General features: G+C 53.2%; 3 protein-coding genes across 3 annotated transcripts; 1 reads left to right on the top strand and 2 right to left on the bottom strand.

Moving 5' to 3' along the window:
- Positions 1 to 66: 66 nt before the first annotated feature.
- A1O1_09226 (uncharacterized protein) lies at positions 67 to 8,947 on the bottom strand (the record flags this gene model as incomplete). The annotated part of the gene is made up of 5 exons (XM_007730082.1): positions 67 to 2,539; positions 2,589 to 7,035; positions 7,085 to 7,425; positions 7,474 to 8,841; positions 8,895 to 8,947. 5 exons carry the CDS (start codon positions 8,945 to 8,947, stop codon positions 67 to 69), a joined length of 8,682 nt encoding a protein of 2,893 aa, XP_007728272.1.
- A 549-nt stretch (positions 8,948 to 9,496) lies between these two features.
- Positions 9,497 to 14,820, top strand: A1O1_09225 (uncharacterized protein; the record flags this gene model as incomplete). Its single annotated transcript, XM_007730081.1, has 4 exons — positions 9,497 to 9,671; positions 9,731 to 14,077; positions 14,180 to 14,685; positions 14,770 to 14,820. 4 exons carry the CDS (start codon positions 9,497 to 9,499, stop codon positions 14,818 to 14,820), a joined length of 5,079 nt encoding a protein of 1,692 aa, XP_007728271.1.
- Positions 14,821 to 16,272: 1,452 nt separating this feature from the next.
- On the bottom strand, positions 16,273 to 18,417 carry A1O1_09224 (uncharacterized protein; the record flags this gene model as incomplete). The annotated part of the gene is made up of 2 exons (XM_007730080.1): positions 16,273 to 18,033; positions 18,085 to 18,417. The coding sequence occupies 2 exons, from the start codon at positions 18,415 to 18,417 to the stop codon at positions 16,273 to 16,275; spliced, it is 2,094 nt and encodes a 697-aa protein (XP_007728270.1).
- Between the last annotated feature and the right edge of the window lie 968 nt (positions 18,418 to 19,385).

The raw sequence follows: 19,385 nt of genomic DNA, 5'->3' as shown, positions 1-19,385 counted from the left end.
CCAGAGAATCCTGGAGATTTGAAGGTTTCAGGCGGGACGAATAGATATAATTGCGAGTCTGCCGTATCAAGCATAAGCAGCCCACCCACAGTACAACACGGCCAGGTTTTTCTCGTCCGTAGCTTGCCGAATGAGTTCGTTGACAGTGGCCTCGACACTGAGGGATTTGCTAAGTTTCTTCGCCACCACAGTCAGCGCACGATCCGCCTCACTGGGCTCGCCGACCGCGTCTCTCTTGTTGGGCCCATCCCCTCCGCCCGCGCCTGGATTCAGGACGCCCGTTGCGGCGGGGGCGTCGTCCTGGGCGTGGTTCTCCTGCATCTTCTGCAGGCGCAGGGGCGAGACAGACCAGGAATAGAGCGGATCGTAGCGCAGGACGTCGAGGATGGTCATGATGGCTTCCTGGTCTCGGCGCAGGGCCTCGAGCGTGAAATTGCAGCATCGGCGAAACACGCCCTCGACCCCCGTCAGGCCCATGCCGTCCACCAGATCTCTAGTCAGGCGGAACGGCACCACTTCTGGCACCGGCAGCACGCGGCCTGCCTCGAATGCCACGCCCAGGTCGATGTGCACGACTTCCCCGGACTTTTCGTCCATGAGGATATTGTGGCCATGTCGATCGCCCAGTCCGAGGACATGGCCTAGAATACTCACTGCGGCTGTGGACCGACTGTAGTTCAGTCGCTTGTAGAACCAGTCGTCCGGGTCCGGGAACCGCTCCATGAAGAAGAAGCGCATCACTGGGTGGAAGTTGGCGATAACCGTTCGATAGGCGCGGATGCGGTCCACGAGCAGCTTGCCCTGCGCATCCGAGATCTCTTTTCTGCACCGCGTTGGCTTGAAGTCTCGCGGGAAATAGCGCGTGTGTGCAGGCAGGAGGAAGTCGTGCAGCGGGATCGTGTCTTTGACAAACTCGATGATGCCGGCGTTCGTGTTCAGGGGTATCACTTTGTACGTGCGGATGCCCAGGTTTCGTTGCCGCGTCGTGCGGTGTTCTTTGAGGAGATTCGACACTTGTTCGAAGACTTGTTCCATGATTGCGTCCTGTCGCAGATCGTCATTGCCACCCTTCAAGAGCATCTTGTGACGCGAGCCGTCCGTGGCAATCATGGTCATGATCTTTGGAGCCGAGACGCCTCCTGCAATGGTGATGATTGGGTCGAACTTGCTGAACGCCGCTATTGCAGAATAGTCGCGGTCGGGGCGCAGCGGGATGGTCATGGTCGGTGGAGGGATCTTGACATGAGCCGTGCTCAGGGTTTGTTCCAGTCTTTGGGCGGTCGGCAGCTTTCGAAGCTGAAACTTGGAGCCCGTCTTTAGGTCTTTGTCCGACGGCCTCTCTTGGGTCACTCTGTACAGAGCGATGCTGCAGTTATGGATCGCGATCCAGATGGCCGACGACACGCTTTTTTTGCTGATGAGCCCGGCAAGCTTGTTAGCTGCCGCGTTGCGAGACATGGCCACCTCGTCTGCCTTGGATGCCTTGCTCTTGCAGGCGGCAAACACTTGGTACAAGCTGTGGTACGGGTGGTCAGAGCATATTCGAAACATGAGCTCCATGAGCAATTGCTGGAAGTCATCATGGATATCCAACAGCCGCGAGGACAGCTGGTTGACGAGAGGAGCGAACTTGTACGACGGCACCGTACTGAGGTGCTTGCGCACCGACTTGTTGGCTTCTTTGCTGTCGGCTTGATTCAACCACAACGCCAGAAACCGGAGGGTGTCGTTGGGATATTCATCTGACGCTCTCATGGAGAGGAGATAATTCTCCAGACACTGGAGGATCAGGGTCTGTCGGTTCTGCGAGACTCGTTTCCATTCCTGATCGTCGAGCTTGAACCACTCCCTCGCCCTTTGCAGGTGTGACTTCAGTTGCCTCTGCTGCCGTTCATCACCGTTATTGCTCATTCTCTCCAGGTCCTCGATATCGCGCATCTTTCGATCTCGGATTTTGCTGATCCGGGTGAAATCATCCAAGTTATCGGGATCCTGTAATTGCATATCACAGAAGGCGGCAAAGTTGTGGAAGACTCGCCCAGCCTCGGGGCCGACGGCGCGGCCATGTAATTCCTTGAAGGCAGGTAGAAGATAGCCTTCGATGATCTCGTCCGGCTTCTCGAGCCGTGCTTCTGCGACCTTGTGCCCGAGATCGGTGAGGAGGTCGGCTTTTGTGATGTGGATCGCCTGCTTGGCTGTGTCATTGCGTTGTTTCAAGTTCTGAAGAATACCAATGCTGGCCGAGACTTCATTCTGTGCCCAGAAGGTCGTCGCGAGATCGTACTGCACGGCTATATCGACTTTGAGGCCGGCCTGAACAGCCAGCTCGTTGAGTTGGTTCAGATAGATGGCACGATTCAACCCAAACTGAGGTACTTCATAGTTGGAAGCCATTTCCAGTGATTGCCGTGCGACTCGGATCTCACACAGCAAAGCTTCTCCCAAGCTCACAGACAGGGTACTCTGTAGGCTGGCATTTTTGCGGATGGCGGTGAAGGCGTTTTCTCGGCCCACTAGAATTGGGGATAGCTTTTCGAATCTGTCATCGTCAGTCAATGAATGCCTTCCACAAACGAATATAGCCTTACTCTGCGAACTTGGTCTTCTCGTTCCTCTTCCCTATTGTGTTGATGGTTGTCGTCAGATTGTTTATTGTTGATCCTCCTACGATCTGCTTCGTCTCCGCAAGAACTGCCATCTGGGAAAGGAGTTGAGCTGTGAGGTCCTTATCCACTGCTTCGCTTCTCAACATGTCCACGACCTTGAGCAGAGACCTATCCAACTCTTGACAAAGAATGGTCGCATTTGGAGTGCTAAACATACCGGGGAGCAAATCTGTCACACTCCTCGGATACTCGTTCGGTTCTTGAGCCGGTAAGATGTCCCAATGCTCTTCAGGTGGGATTGAGAGATCGTCCAAGCTTTCATAATAGCCCCTTACGGCATCGGAAATCCCTTGCATATTGGCAGCGCTCAAAGTCGTGGCGGTTCTCTGCGCAACACTGCTCAAGCCTTGTTCATGCTCGTTCATCCGTAGTTGCGAGTCAAGCATCGCGCTTTGGAACAACAAAGACTTTTGACTGGCACTTTCATGACTCAATTTGTGAATGACAGACTGTAAATCAAATTCTTCATGTTTCCCGTAGAAGAAATCCGGGTCGTCGACATTCTCGTAGATCTTGGCCACCACGTCGGGTGGTACAGAATCCGCGTTGACCAACGACCTGCGGGAGGTGCGTCCTCCTTGGAGTTGCGCCTGAGAATGCTGTAACTCGAGAAACAGCAGAGCCTCGTGCCACATTTGGCAATTGGCTGCTGCGATAGCGGCGTCACCAAGGTCGATATCGAGCCACAAGTTCCGCTGGGCGTTGTTTTCTTCGCGGGGGATCTTGCACTCTCGCAAGTACAGTAGCGTTCTAAGTACCAGTTGCTGAGCTTGCTTCGTCGACTGTACCTCACCACGCAGGATCTGAGAAAAGCTTTGTGACAGATTCTCCTTGAAAGTTTGAGGCCTATCTAGCTCGCTGAGCAAGGCAAGATGGACAGCGTAAGGGAACAACATGTCGACACAATCCGGGATTGCAGCAATGAGGTGATTGAGGAAGGCTAAGACGGGGTCACTAGCCGAATCGTGACATATAGCTTGTAGCGTCGTGGCAGCCCATGCTGGAGGCTGGTTACCTGAAGTTTTGCTGGCAGCCGCGTTGAGACCCTTTTCAGGGGCTAGATAGGACGACTCTCGAATAGGAGGACAAGGGAAGTCGTAGAACCTGAGTCCATCTACCAAGACCCGGTCAAACTCCGGATCAAGCACCACATGCTCGGTTGCCGCATTAAGTGAACTGAAGATGTGCTGTAGAGTTTTCTCAGCAAAAGCGGACGTGGTGAAATCGGCCTTCCACAGCATATCCGCCAGATAACTCACGATCCCTGTATATGAGGAGACTTCATCCAGATCGTGCCCCGCCAAGGAGACCATTGACTGTTCAATTTTCAAGATCTCACTGAATTTCAAGTGCAGCCCGCGGACAATGTAGCCTCGCCCGATCCCTTGAGCAGCCCATATGCGGAAGGATTCGTTCAAGCGAAGTCTCTTCAGGACTGAAGCCAAAGCAGAAGAAAATCGAGCTGCAGTCAGATCGTCACCGAGAATGTCATCCTGGGCATCGGCTGAAAGCGAGAATTTGTGGCATAATATCTCGATGGATAGCTCAAAATGCAGGTCGGTGAGAAGGGGATGCTCACTGCTTCGGTCTGACAAGAGTGCATGGAGTAGACTTCCCTCGCTCGTGCTTCTGGCATTGTTCCCTGGTTGCGTAATCGCCCCGGCATGCTGCACAATTCGTTTGAATGTCGCCAGAGCATGCTTTGTCACATCCTTGGGATCAAAGGTCTCCAGGTATTGACCAAGGAATGTTCGAAACTCCTGGGCCTTCGTGATGGTTGCTACAAAGTGGCTATCTTGTGTAGTGCTTTCTTGAGGGGATGCAATGAAGCCGGTCAAAGAGGCAAAAGTAGCTACACCGAGACCGGCGACGAAAGAAAGGCGACAACGCAAATGTTGCGCTCCATGAAGCAACAGATAGCGATATATGCCCATGGTGTCTTCGGCACAATCAAACACAGTCAAATAAGGCCGCAGATTGTGAAGGAGCATTTCCAACGGATAACCAGTCAAGGCCATCGACCCGGCAAGGCTGACCACTATTCTGATCTTTCGGATGACGTTGCAGATGTGCAATGGCCCAAACGCCGGCCTGGCCTTGTCCAGCAGCTGGCGGTAGACATGTACCAACAACGCTGGGGACCAGAGCTCGTCTTGCTGGAGATTCAATCGCATGCAGATGTATTTGAATTCATCCACAAGGCATCTTGCGCGAAAACATGGCTGCTGGGAAAGGGGTAGCTGGATATCCTGGGTAGAGTGGCCGGCCATTTCCTGCCACGCTTGGAGTATACCTGCTTGCTGGTTCTTTTCAAAAGCCTTGTCAATGCCTCGGTCATCTTTGAGCGATATGATGAGGCGGGCAATGATGTCCGGGAGCGACGAGCGAAGCAGCTCGAGATGGTGCTCAGATCCCAATTGTTTTCTGACCAGCTTCTCGGACCCGTCATATAGCCGCTCTTCGTTGGGTAAACTGGTCTCTGATGAGAGTGTGTATGCTTCCACGTAGGCGAATTCCTGGACCAGCAGGGATTTCCAGTCTTGCCCAACCAGCTGTCCAAGCTCCTCGGCATGACTAGATCCTCGAAGTGCAATCTGTCCTGTGAGCTCGGATATGTTGTCCAAAGCCAGTTCCTTCAACGTGCCGTAGTCGAAAGCACGGAAGGGCATGCGAGAAAGTGTGTCTCTCGAAAGCCAGGTATAGAAGATCTGAGGCGAGAAAAGCTTGAAGAGTCGACTGGGATGTTCAATTTGCAGTTTCTTACAGGTATTTTTAATGCAGCTCCGCGCAATCTCTGTGGTTGAAGGGACGTTGGCGACTGTCTCAAACAGATGATAAGTTGCTCGGCGCAGAACCGTGTGCCATCGGGAGTCCAGATGGGCAACAATGTGTAATCGCACAGCAATTCCTTCCTTCTTGTCTGCATCAGCTGGCAGGTTTTCCACAATATCATCGAAGATGGCCTCATGCTGATCAAGAACGTATTTCTCAAAAATATGGGATAGCTTCTCTGCCATCCGATACTGTCCTGAAGCATCGCTGACCTGGAGGATTTTCAGAAGACTTGTCCTAGGAGACGCCAAATCTTCGCCTCCGTAAGACGAGTTGACCCGTAGCAGAACATCTAGCAAATCCGCCAAAGTAGACAGGACTTTCGGCGATGCAATGTTTTTAGCTAGGACAGTGTTGAGGAACCACTCATAGATGTCGAACGCAACCGCCGCGAGATCATCGTCTTCCTCATCCACGGCCCAGAGCGCCACAAGGCCGCACAATACTCTGAGACAAAAACATTGCACAGATTCACAACGTTCGTAGGCCTCCTCCGCGAGATAGAACTCCGCGAGTCTCTCAAGAAGTCGGTGAGCGTCTGCACGTGAAATGCCAGAGCCCAAAGAAAGAAAGTCTTCAACAGCGCCGCGCGCTGCGATGAGTGATGTTGGATCGAGCGTCAGGATTTCATCCACGACGCAAGCAGCGGCTGCTGGGTCGAGAGTCTGCTGCGATTTCACCGTTTGAAGAATAGTTGTTAACTCGATCAAGCGTCTTGCCAGGAGCGTTGGCACATCCTGGCAGATAGGGAGATCGACCCTCAAAACATCGGCAGTAACGCTGGCCTGGGCGTTCCAAGACGCTCTCGTGTCCGTTGTCTCCCAATCCAGGAGGTCCGGATCAGAAGCATCTGCAGGCGCCTCAGACGGCATGAAACGTCTAGCAAGTTCCAGCGCCGACTCTATGATAGATTGATATTCTTTGCAACTCAAGTCTGCCTCCTCGAGGTCCAACTGGTTGTGAAGGTCGGCAACGAAGCCACAAATTCGGGCGGCCATGTGTTGAGAGGCACCATCGATATCGTGAAGTACGAACTGCATGACAAGTTTGCGGCTCTTCGACCACACTGATGGCGGGTGGGCTTCGGGTTGAGGTCGACCGCAACGCACCCAGAACGCTAATGAAACAATAGAGGCGACTGCAACGATCTCGACGATATCACTTCCTATATTCACACTGCGCTCGGCGTGTATCGCCTCCCACGAAAGGACGAACTCCTGCAATCGTCCGGCCAGGAGATCCATCAACCCTCGGGTCAGGCGACCAGCTGTGGATGGATCAAGCTGAAACGTATTCCTTGGTCTACTAGACTCAGTCGGTGCCGTGTCTTCAGGAGACAGCCCGAGAAGAAAGCGCAAAAAGCCGAGATGCAACGACGAAGCCAGCGAGTGCTTCCACAGCTGGTGGCATGGAGACCAGTCATCGCTAGGATGTGCAGGGGCGGGTTTGCCGCACATGGCCACTAAGAGCATGTACAAATACTCTGGTTTGGCATGGAAAGCAACGTGGGCGTTGTGCAAACGATCGAGCGTCGTGGCTTCGGAGAGGTCAGCATTGCTAATAGAGTCGTTTGCATCTTGACATACGAAGAGTCCAGCGGGCACTAAGCCACGCTACTACCTTGAAGCAGAAAGCTTCAAACTGCTTCTGAGTTTCCAGTATGCCGGCGCGTAAGATGGTTGTAAACATGTTTAATGATGTGTCGGTTAGGATGGAAGGCCCGGTGCTGCCTCCTCCAAACATGGTGTTTTCAATAAAAACACCGTTCAGTGCTGGGCCTAAAAGCCCTGCCTCTACCATGACCCCCAATATGTGACATGCAGCTCGGACAGTAGTCGTGACAGACATTCCACGGCGGGCAGCGTCCCAAATGTGGCGCCAGAATACTGGCGGGGTTTGCTTGGTGAAGTCGTCGTGAAGAGCAAGCCTACAGAAAGTGAGTCGATGCAGTATCAGACCTCAAGGCATGACCTACCGCCCAAAAACAAGAAAGATCCACGTCTGTACACCACCATCTTCTTGGGAAAAATCAGAGAGAACTGTGGTCACTCTGTAGAGTGATTCTTGCTGGATGTGCGTCGATTGGTCCTGCAGGAAGAAGACGACCTGTAACGCGATGAGCTTCTCTTGACCAGCACCTTCGGCCGCAAGCTGTAAAACCTCCTCAAGCCGTGTCTGGACTCGTCGTCGCTTGCGTGGAGCGTCTCCGTCAGCGACATCGGCACTTTGCGAGTCCACTCTCCGGCTCAAGGCTAGGAGAATGCTGGCGATGACCGACAACGTCATCCAGGAGGACACTGCTCTTGCCGAGTCACGCAGCGGCTTGAACTGTTTTACCTGAAGCGGAGATTTATCTCCTGCAAGAACGGGTTGCAAATCGTCAAAATGGAGTAGGTCTCTTCCATTTCTCGCAGTGTACTCGGATAACAAGGTATTCAAGAGGTGTTCGAGATTGGACATGTCAGTCCACGGCCATGGGCCTTCTGAAGCAAGGAAGAGGTATCGACAAGGGAACAAGATCGCGATGATTCGTTCCCGAATTAAAGCTGATCTCGACGACAGTCTTCGCATCACGGGCATCAAGTCGCACAACAAACGTTGCGTAAGCGCCACATCTTCGGTCAAAGAAACACGCACGACGTTGTTCACTACCTCGAAGGCCACTTCTTGCGATCGTGTAGCGGTCTCTAGAAACTCTCGTACCGTGTGCCCAATGACAGAGGAACGAGTCATGATCGGAGCATTCGTCACCGAGGTCAAGTTCTTCAATGCAAGAATGATTTCTTCGGCTCGTAAGGCTATGTCCTTTCCAGGGGTTCGCGCGCTTATTTGGCTGACGCGCACTGACATGTGGTGGCCGTCCTTGGAAGCCACACTTGTAGCCTGACTGTGTGCTGAATCGCCTTCCGGCATGCCATCATCAAAAGCAGAAGACAGTGCAGCCAGAGTAAAGTCCACGTACGTCTGCCATTGCTTGCGACGCATGTGCTCTACATGTGGAGCATGATCGAGCAATATTCTGAAGGTTTTGAGGTAGTCGTTGACAAGTGGCTCACACCAGGATCCATCGGCAGTAGGAAGAGTATCGACGATGTGATCCAGTACTGATAGAGCTGTCTTGAACCTAACAAATGGATTCCCAATCTCAACAGCAAGGCGTAGGGCAGCAGCAGCCACTTCTAAGCGAGATGCAGCGCCATTCTTTGTCGTAGGTTTGGTGGCTCGCAGATATGCCGGTCTTTGCTTGGACACAACCTTATAGAGTAGCTCAAAGGTGACGTGGAAGTCATCCTCATCGCTCTCCTTGAACTTGCCTTCGGCCTGCCCTTGTTTGACATGTTTGCTGATTGGGAGGTCAGATACCAGGTGACAAACAAGCCATGCGAGGATCCTTACCTCTGGAAAGTGCCTCTCACGTGGGTCAATATGCGTTTAAGGTCTGCGAACATAGTCAACATAACTGTTGAATGGATCCCCATATGGCGTAATGACCTACCATCTAAACCTCTCTTTCTTTCGTCCTGGCTAGAGGCCTCGAGCTTCGCTGAAACAATTGGTCAGTCCATAAGGCTGAGCGGCAGGACGGCGAAGTGCAGGTCTCAGATGCATACCAATAGCCGTCACGATGGAGACGTCCGCCATGTCTCCTACTGCACAATGACCCAGACAAGGCTGATACTGGACTCATAATTGATCCAGAAACTATTGTTAGTGAACTCCAACATGAGTTGTGACTACAGTATTCACTGAGATGAGCATTCATTCACTCGTTGCTTACAAGCAGCAACTTGAAATGGAGACAAGTCGCAGTTGGAGGCACGTTCATTGCGTGGAAATAAGGTTACTTGGCACAGACTAGTCCCCTTTCGGCAACTTGACAACCTGCGTCTCGTCGCTCGTTTTGTGAAGGGAAAAAGAATTTCAAGGTTGGACACGCGCAGTTGATTCAGACGACGCGTCTAATGTGTCTATGAGGTGTTGCTTGTGATGTTGTCAAGATGGAGAGTCTCACCCGCCTACAAGACCTGCACTCCGACCTTGTTGCCTTTGCCGAAACGCGCCTCGCAAACATTGAGCGTCTCTCGTTGGAACTAGAGGATAGCATCCAGGATTTCAGGAAGCTGCTTGACAAGCCAACCTCCACAGCGGGCGATAGAGATGCTTACAACAGTGGTATGCTACGATTGAGGACGGGTCTTTCCAGGGCATCTTCTGACTATGGGTAACTGCAGGGAAAATCACGGTCGGCGACGTGGACTATGCTATCAATGACGAATTCAGACATATCAGCCGTGCCATTGCCACAACCCTTGAACTGGATGAGGTTGAGGCCGGCCGACTCCTCATCCAGATGCAAGCCGACCCGAAAGCAACAAGCGACACATTTGTGGTGGATGCCGTGAGCAATTTCCACAATAGAAGAGATCTGCTGGTTCAATGCCTGCGGATCACGCTTCAACAATCATTGAACACAGAGATCGAGCCTGGAATCCGAGAATTCTTTCGGAATACCGTGACGAAGGTACTGGAGACTGATGGTGGTGGGCCGACGGCGGGCAATGGATCGCTCTATGCGAGAAAATGCCTGAGCACACTGGAGGATATCGAGAGGCTTCAGGTTAAGGTCTCAGATGCGCTGCAGAGCAAGGCAGTACTGGGAGAGCCACGAGGTCCTGAGTTTTATGCGACACTCGAGTTTCAAAGAGACAGTCTGTTTAAGCAACACGAGGCTCTCGCTTGCAGTCTGGCATACCTTTTTCAAGGCGACTACACCCATCCCGAGGATCTTCGGAAGCTCAACAGCGCTGTCAAGCGCTTCAACCGCCTGGAATTCAACCTTATTCACTATCTCCCGGCCTTTTCGTCAGCCTTTCGGCAGTATGGGTCTCCAGGAGCCCAACTCTCCCAAGAGAGTTGTACCTCACTAGATGCTCTCTTTGGCCCGATACCCCAGGATTCGGCTTCTGCAGCCGTCCGGCCCTTTTACGCCGTGCTGAGTCTGTGGTGGACAGTGGAATATAGTGGACAGTTCCGAGATCTGGCAGGCCATGATGCGGATTCAGAGAAGAGGGCAAATGCGGTGAAGACGGCTCTGAAAGAAGATTCCTTGGAATTCATGCTTGCCATATTTACGAGCATGAACTCTGATGTGTGGCGACATCCGGCAAGACAGGAATTAGTCGCACTTCTTCTTAGCGAAACCGCTTTCGCTCTTGACGGTGACCAGACGTCATCCTATTTCCGCCTGCACTTCATGGAGTCTCTAGACAATTTCATCGAAGCATTCATTTCAAACATGCCAGACTCCATCCGAAAGCTCAAGACCGAGGAGGACGATCAGCGGCTGAATCAGCTCGTTGCCATGCAAGAAGGTCTCCCGCCCGATCATAGAGGCGGAGCCGTGAGCAGGCTGCATCTGGAATGCCTCCTGGTTCTCATCTCGTTCTCATTCGAAGGCAGACCGGAAGCGGCTGAACAGTGGTGGGACGATCCGGACAGCAATCTCTATGGCTTCCTTCAGTGGGCGTCCAGAAGGCAGACAGTCCCCAGAGTGTGTGCCTTCTGTGAGCTCTTGTGTTCCATTTCTGAGGAGCAGGAATGTGCCGAAGCGGCCCACAAGTTTCTGCTGGATGAGTCCCAGCCTGCTTCGACCCGTGGGCGCCGCAACCCGTCCATGAATTACCAACAGATCTTTGCCGAACTCGACCTCTACGCGCACAAGGTCCATGAGCGGGCTACAACGTCTCAGTTACCGACCATGCGAAAAGTCCTACCAACAGATATGAACGAGCTGGAAAGCCCCGTCATGCTGTCTTGCTACCTGCGCCTTCTAGCCCACCTGAGCCGGCAGCCCAGCGGAACTCGGGACTATATCCTGACTACAATGAGTCCGGCGTTTCCGCAGTCTTTATTACTCCTCAGCTCTGGGCCGATCCCCAGCTATTTAAGAGCGAGCGTCTTTGCGGCTCTTGACGCTCTGCTCACAGACAAAACAGCGCAAACAGCTACCATGCTTTGGCAGATTCTTGATGACTGGGCATCCCACAGCCATGAAATCCTTCGATCAGCCACGGACAAAGCTGTCCAGGCTTCCAAACCGACTCTCCTCGACCTGCAAAACACCCTTATCTCAATTGCCGTGTCGTTCGACCAGTATGACACGTTTGTCGTCCTGCTGCGCGATCTGACTGTCACACTGCCATCCACTGGCTTGGGCGCTGATTTGCTTCCGTTCCCCGGTGACCTAGGCTCATCCTACCGGAGTCCTGGCATCGGACCATACGTCGACTTTGTCTGTGGTCAAGTCTTCGTCAAACGCGTGCCCGAAATTGGTGATGAGGTTCAACGATCTATTGGCTCGTTCCATTGCCTGGAATTCGTGGCTGTTTGCTTGGAGGGTTTCAACGAAGACTTCGTGGCAATGGCAGATCATACTAGCAGTTCTCAGCGCCAGCCTGCGCAAGACACACCGCTTGCCGCTGTGTATGCTCGGCGTAGTCCGTTCGCGAGACTTATGCAGTGGTTACTCAGCGTTGAAATGAACAAGGCGCTCTTGGAGACTCTGAGCTTGTCTGCAGATGTGGTCGAAGGCGCCCTGCCGGATTCGCCCTTGCTTCTCAACCTGCAACGCGCCATCGACATCATCAATCGAGTGCTTGACTTGCAGCCGACATACTTCGACATAGTGAAACCAATCATTCTGGCCCAGCCAACACAGGACGCGCCCCTTGCGCGAACCAGCGTCAGCTGCATCGAGGACAGTGTGGCTGCTCACCCGGAAGTTATACTCAATCTGTGTCAATACGCAGCGGCCAGCCACTCTGAGCTCGCGCTTCGGGCTCTTGCATTGTTGCAGAAGCTCTCCAGCTCCCCCAAGCTGAACAATCACTTTCTGATGACGGAGTCGGTTCGAGGCCGTACAAGAAGGATAGTTGACATGTTGGGTCCGAACGTTGGGTTTGAGCTCGACCCAGTTGCCAAAAGCATGTCCTCCAGACTTCGATTCGACATCAGAGAGCTCGAAGACGGCTTTGAGTCAATGGGCTATCTGATCAAGGATGGAATACTAGCGTTCTTCAACGCATGCCTCGAAGCACAACCAGAGCTCCCGACGCTTGCACATCTCCTTCTTGGTTTTAGCAAGCTGGGCGAACGTCTGGCCATTTCCGACTCGATTGACGCAGGGACCTCTGTCTTCCATGCTGTCGTCGACCTGATTCAAAACTACCCTGACAATGAAAACGGGGTCCTATTATCGTGGCTAATCCACATCAAGGCTGCCGCATTGCGGGTGATGAGGCAGCTTTGGAATTCGCCTTTGTCAACGTCTATCGTGGTCGGACAACTTCGCAGACTTCAATTCCTGCAGTCGCAATACCTGAGTCAAGTCGTCGTCTCGCAGCAGACTGTGTGGGATGGCAATACTGTCCTCCACACCGCGTTTTGGTATAGCACATCCGCCGAAGGCCTAGCCGAGTTTCTTGGGCTGCGAGCATCGCTTTACAACTACACCGCAATGGAGTTGAGGGCAGCTTCTGCGGACCAATTGTCAACCACACTGCGACAAGCTTTGTCAACACTGCAAGGAAAGACCACCGACTTTGACGGCACGCTCATTACAAATCCCGATGTTTTCACCCTATTCGACTTCCTGGAGCTTGATCTTTCCGCCTCGTTTGATCTGGAGTCGGAATTTTATGCTTCGATCGAGTTCGACGCTTACCTCACTGAAGCATTCGAGGGCGCGCCGAGTCTGTATGATATCAAGCTGATACGCGAGTCGCTCTATGCTTACCAAGTCGAAATCATGCAAAAGGCGATCGAGAGTCCTGGAAGCAACAAGATTGACGAACAGGCCTTGATAGCTGATGCCGATCGCATACTAGCGACCCTGGAAGCGCGCAACCGTTGGACCATCGCCCACAAGGCTAGGAGTGACGCTTTGCACGAATATGTGGAGATGATCATCGCCATCATCGAGTGTTGCTCCATGGATCAACCAGCAAAGTCCCAGTTTATCCTGCGGATGCTCCAAATCCTTCTGCCCAAACTCGATGTCTTGATCGTGGATGAGTCTGCCGATGTGGTCGAACTCGCTCGGGCAGCGGATGCCCTACTCTTTTCACTTTCCGACACGCCGCCGGCGAACACCCATACAAACAACCTCATAACGGAGAAGCTGTTCCAGCTCTTCCGCGCATCAATCGAGGGAATACCAGCGACAAACTCCAACGCGAATCTTCGAGCTGTCTTCTACAGTATCTGTTCCCAATACCTCGCCAGAATCACAAACTTCGGCAGTGACAGCACAGATGCGAATGCCAAAGCTCGCAGAAACAGCATGGACTGCATCCGATCAGCCAGCCAGCGCCTGGTGCAGATTCTGTGCGACGACGCGGAGGATGGCGTGGATCCATGTCGTCTCAATGCGCTGAACCTCCTAGCCCTGCTTACTTCACTGGCGCGGATGGAGAAATCCAACTACCTCCTCAATGCCCTTGTCAAGGCCAACGCACTGGAGATCCTCATAGAGCCCTCGAAGCATATCGCCCTCGAGTTCCAGAACTCGGATCCAGCCTGTAAGTTGTTTCCCCAACAACTGTCCACCCCGAACCCTCTTTCTCTCACTCGACCTCTCTCCTCATCATCACCATCGTCGTACTAACAGATATGCATCACAGATCGCCCCTATCTTCTATCCATTTTCGAAGCCCGTATGCTGCTGCTCCTCCAGCTCTCACGGACGCGCGAAGGCGCCAGCGCCATCCTCGACGCTGGCCTGATGGCTGCGACGCGCGAGTCGATGCTCTTCCGCGCCGACCCCGACCTCGGCATTTCCATGGTTCCTCTTGGCCCGGCCGACGACATCGACATACCATATCCAAGCATAAACGCAGCTGCAGCTGCAACCGCACTCGGATCAATCGCCTCAGCCTTGCACACGTACTATGTCCTCTTGTCGTCGACGCTGCGGGTGCTTCTGTCGACCTTCCTCTCGCGCGGTGCGCAGAACGAGCAGATCCAGTTCCTGGCGCGGACCTTCCTCACCGACCACCGTGCGAACATGGTGGGCGTGTTCAAGAAGTATGCCGGCGTCAATGGGAAACTGGACGCAAAGATCCGGCCTCTGGTCGCGGAGTGTGTCAGGTGCTATACTGGTCTAGCTACGCTGTCTGGGTTCATTGATGTAAGTCTCCCGCGCTGCCCTGTTCGTCTCCATATCTCGTGTTGAAGAGGATTTTGATGCTGACTCTCCGTGTTCTCGAAATAGTTTGAGGATGCGTCCGGCTTGGATCCAACACAATACCAGGGCTTCTCGTGAGCATGTTCGGTCGTGCACTGGCGTGTTAGTCTTACATAAAAGATGATGGATAGATACTAGGACTCTCCCCTTTACGCCGTCAAGCGAAAGATAAGAGATGATGTAGAGAAAATGCATGTCTGATTCGAGACTGATCAATGAGAAAAAGTTATTATGCTTCAGTCCATCGTACCTACCGACACAACCTCACCCGCCCTGCTTGCCTTGGATATTCGTCGTACCTATAAGGGGTGTAACAGATCTAGTTCAGCATCATTGAAGCGGCGGTAACTCGCAGTGATTGCTGTGACATCGCTCTTTGCCAGTGAAGTTGACCTACTGACTACCACGTTGCTGCAGGCTGACTTTTCGGTCTCTCAAGTTAAAGTCCATAATTTACAAATCGATAGACCATGAATCTTCGTTTTGGGGAGGGAATTTTCTTTTTCCTATCTACTCTAAACAAACCCTCTCACTCTGACAAACGCATTGGAGAGCCCTTCATCTCAAACGAGATGACTCCGAATTGGCACTGACAATGACCCAAGGACCAAGACCGGCCACCACACGCCAGCGGCGAACTGTGATGTCCGATCTTGGCCCTTGGTCAACTCCGACAGCCAAACCAGCCTCAACGACACCCCAGCCACCCCCAGTGACAACCAAACAAGTCCTACCGCAACCCCAACAGGACCCCTAGAGCTCTAACCCCGCCGCCCCCGACTCCGTTGCCCGCCTAGCGGCGAACAGTCGGACCGGGACCGTTGGAAACAACGGTCTGCATTGGTGTGACAGTGCGGCGAGGGGGATGGCCCTGGACCCAGGTGCTACTATCGGCCCTCGAGGGACCCACCGAAGTGGGAGACCGCGAGCCAGCAGCGCCACGGAGACCAAGCCCCAACGGGGCCCGGTCGGGAGTGATGGGGAAGACAGCAGGACGAGCAGGCGGAGGAAAGGTTGGTGCCGTCCCTAGAAGACGGGGAACAAAGACAGGCGCCGAGGGCCGAAGGCGCGAACCGTTCGCTGGTGCAGATGGCCGTGTTGGTGGCACGAATGCTGGTGCATCCGTGAATGGATCTGCCAAAGTACCCATGGAAAAGGGACCCCTAATATCACTCACTGTAAGGAATTGAGTGCGCAGTTAAGGATGAAGGTGAACTCACTGGGTTTGCTCTACACTGCGTTTCTTTGGCTCTGCACTACCTGCGGTGTGCTGCTGACCGGTAACCCACGGTGGCAGAAATTGATGTCTGGCAGGTACTGGAGCTCTTGGGCTGTCAGAAGCAACGTTGTAGGCATTGCGGCTGGATGACCAAGTGATGACTGTTGAAGGTCGGGAGACTGGTGAGGCATTGGGCAATGCGCGAGAATGAATGTGAGGTGGCTGTTGATTATGATGACGTGCTGACATGGATCGTACAATTTCAGGGGGGTTGAGAGGTAGAGGTTTGTTATGGTCAGCCATGTTTGGCTTTATGACCGCAAAGACAAGTGCAAAGGCACCGTCGACTCAGGGACGCAGGCACGATCGCGTTGCGTGTATTTTAATTGAGTGTTTGTAAGAGTCTCTCCAACGAAAGAATGAGAACTGGTTGGAGCAGTCGAGTGAGACTGAGTAATGGACGAATGAGACGTGGATGAGCTGGAGGATGAAAAGGCCGAACAATGGTTTGAGGCTTCAACCGAATCAGAGGCACCGTCAAGTCCGAATAAGTAAGCAGGATGACGATAAGTTGTCCTCAATTGAGAGTTTGGTGCCGTCTGCTGGGTCGATGAATGGGAGGAGGCGGTCTGACGGACGGTAGAAGGAGGATTAGTAGAGGGAATCGAGATAGAGAGATCTGAGCGCTGGACTACGGATTCTGCTGGTTCCAGAACTCCGTCAAGTCCAAAGGCGTTGGCAGGGCGGCGTTGCTCAGGCATCGAGGAACTGTCTTCGGCAGCGGCTGCAGTCGTAGGGAGATGAGAGATTGAGGGAGGAGTGGTAGAGGTATGAGAGTTTGATGAATGGGGGGTAGCAGGTTCAGTAGTAGATGGCTTGGTGACTGTGGTATGAACGGTAGAAGGAGCTGAATGCTGCTGGGCTGCAGCTTGGGCTGAGTTGGTTGTTTTCAAGTTCCGCGAGGATTGTTTGGCCTTCTTGTCTTGGCTGTTGCGGCGGAAGAGAGTTAACACACTGCTGGCCGTGTTTCTCAACCAGCTCTGGCGTGACTCGATTTTCTGCAGCACTGGCGTCCAGCTGCGCCGGACAATGGAGGCTCGTCTACTCTCGACATTGCCCGTGCCAACCTGGCCAGGGCTACTATGTGATGACACTCTCTTGCGTGCTCCTGGATGAAAGATCGTTCCATCAATCAGGCGGAATTCTCGATTCATCGCTCGCGTCCTCATACTCAACGTGAGCTGCTGTCCCTTATTAGCTCTACCAGAAGGTCTGGCATGCTCTGCGGATTCCGGCTCGTCATCTGCTGACTCGTCTTGGTCTAGAGAAGCAGGAACTTCATTTTCCACTGTGGTAACATCTGCGGCCGCGCGTTCGGGAGTGGCAATGTCACTTGACGGGGGTTCGACATTGGCAGTCTCTGCCTCGGGCGTTGCAAGCACTGCTGGACCAGGGTCGCCCACTGACGGGCTGACCTGGTCATCAGTGTCGTCAGTGTCATCATGCTCATCAGTGGTCGTCGGCGTGGTCGGGGAACGGACTTGTTGCAGCGTAATGACTTCTGCTTGCCCACCTCTCAGGCTGGGTCCATAGCCGGTGGGAGATGACGGGTCATTTGTGAGCATTTCGAAAGAAACCAAGAGCGAGGGATCGACATCGGGATCCAGGTTTGACCGGTCTACCTCAATGAACTCCTGCTGGGATGATGCTTCAGAAGACGTCGAAGTTCGGCGACTGCTGGGCCGCTCTGCTCTGCCAAACACATCTAAGGTCAATGGAACTCCCGACGCCAGCAGAGTTCGGGTTCTCTGATGAGAAAAGGTTGTAGCTGGCAAAGTATATTCGTCTTCGGCGTCGTCAATCTCCACCGGCTGGCTAATACCTGCTTCTGGAGACTGTGCTTGGTCTTCGGTGCCGGATGTTGCCGCCAGTGCTGCTTTCTCGGCTTGGGCACTGGCCTCTTCGCACTGAAGGATGAAGTTCTGTGCTTTGATGCGACGAATATGAGGCTCGGTTGGCGCCTGAAGAACGAAGTTGCCGATTTTGGGGATGAAAGGATTGAGAGAGTCATCCTGCCATCGACAGTCAGTCAATCTGCTTTTGGTTTGTGTGGGGGACCTTACATTTCGGTGTCTCCAGCTATGACGCCAGGAGCGCCAAATATCACCATCATCTCCAAAGCCGCCTGCAACATCTTCCTTCTCTAGCAGTTCTTGGAGGAGACTGGTGGCATCTGGGATCCCAGGATATCCGAACCTCTCGAGGATCAAGCTGTATACCTCTTCCATACCAAAGTTGAAAGGATAGAATGGGACAACCCGAGATCCAACTTCACGAAGGAAGTATCGACATGATTCTTCGTCGAAACAACCCAGCTCTTTAAAGGGAGGTGAGTTCTTGAAAGCAGGAGAAGATGGACTGGCCGAGATGACTCGACGACGCGCTATGTCAACCATGATGGGTGAAGGAGGCTGTGGCGGCCGAAACAGATCGACGACGCCAGAGAGTGCTCTCGCACGGTCTGGATGTGATCTTTTGCGACAAGGAAAGTCGGCGAACGACAGCAAAGACTGTACAGAAGGAATTCACAGGAGAGAAGAATCGAACCAAGCAGTGAGAACACTGACGATGTGAGCTAGATGGATTGGAAGAACAGTGAATTCAAGATCAGGTTGTGCAGGGTGGGAGTTGCATGCCAGGCCAGTTGCAGGCCAGTGCCAGTGTCTGCACTCGCCGTCGCCAAGCGAAGCATCGGAGGTGTCGGCCGTTAGTTTCGCCGCTCCGGTGGTCACGAGGTATGGGATGAGGGCAAGCAGCTTGTTGCAGAGGAGACACTTTTCTTCAGGGGAGTTTTTCATTTCATCAAGTTGCACCATTACCATCAAGGCCAGAGTCAAGTTCATCCAATCCATTCAACATGCACAAAGACCATTTCACCTCACCCAGACTTCCAACAACAAACCCCCCGACCAGCCAGGGCCGACAGTGCAGAGAAATCCTCATCCATTCTCCGGCAATGCCATCGTCCAGCATACTCCCCCCTCAGCGCAAGAGCTGGCCATCTGCATTTGCAGATGTTATCATGGACAGGCGTCAAGATGAAGACGGAATCTCAATGGTGTGTGGCCCAGGCATCCAACCTATAGCATGACAGAAGCCAGACGTTCAAGACAAACCTCCTCTCACAGCTGTTGTGCACTCCTTACTGCCTATGTGCAGTGTTGTGGGCAAACACAGGAGACAAAAGGAGGAAAGTGAGATACAGGAGGTTGAAAAAGGCAGCGACGTGCCAAGCAACTGACCAGATATCTTATCGTCACGTGAGGTGAGGTCCCGTGACATGTCGTCGTCCAGCCTTGCCACGTGACCACCTCGATTGCCGTCTTTCAGACCCGGCTTGCGGGGTGCCAGCCGTCGATGTTGC

Source organism: Capronia coronata (genome assembly GCF_000585585.1).
Source record: "Capronia coronata CBS 617.96 chromosome Unknown acBCG-supercont1.11, whole genome shotgun sequence".
NCBI lineage: Eukaryota > Fungi > Ascomycota > Eurotiomycetes > Chaetothyriales > Herpotrichiellaceae > Capronia > Capronia coronata.
The sequence above is the reverse complement of the archived record's forward strand: the minus strand, read 5'-3'. Positions and strand labels throughout refer to the sequence as shown.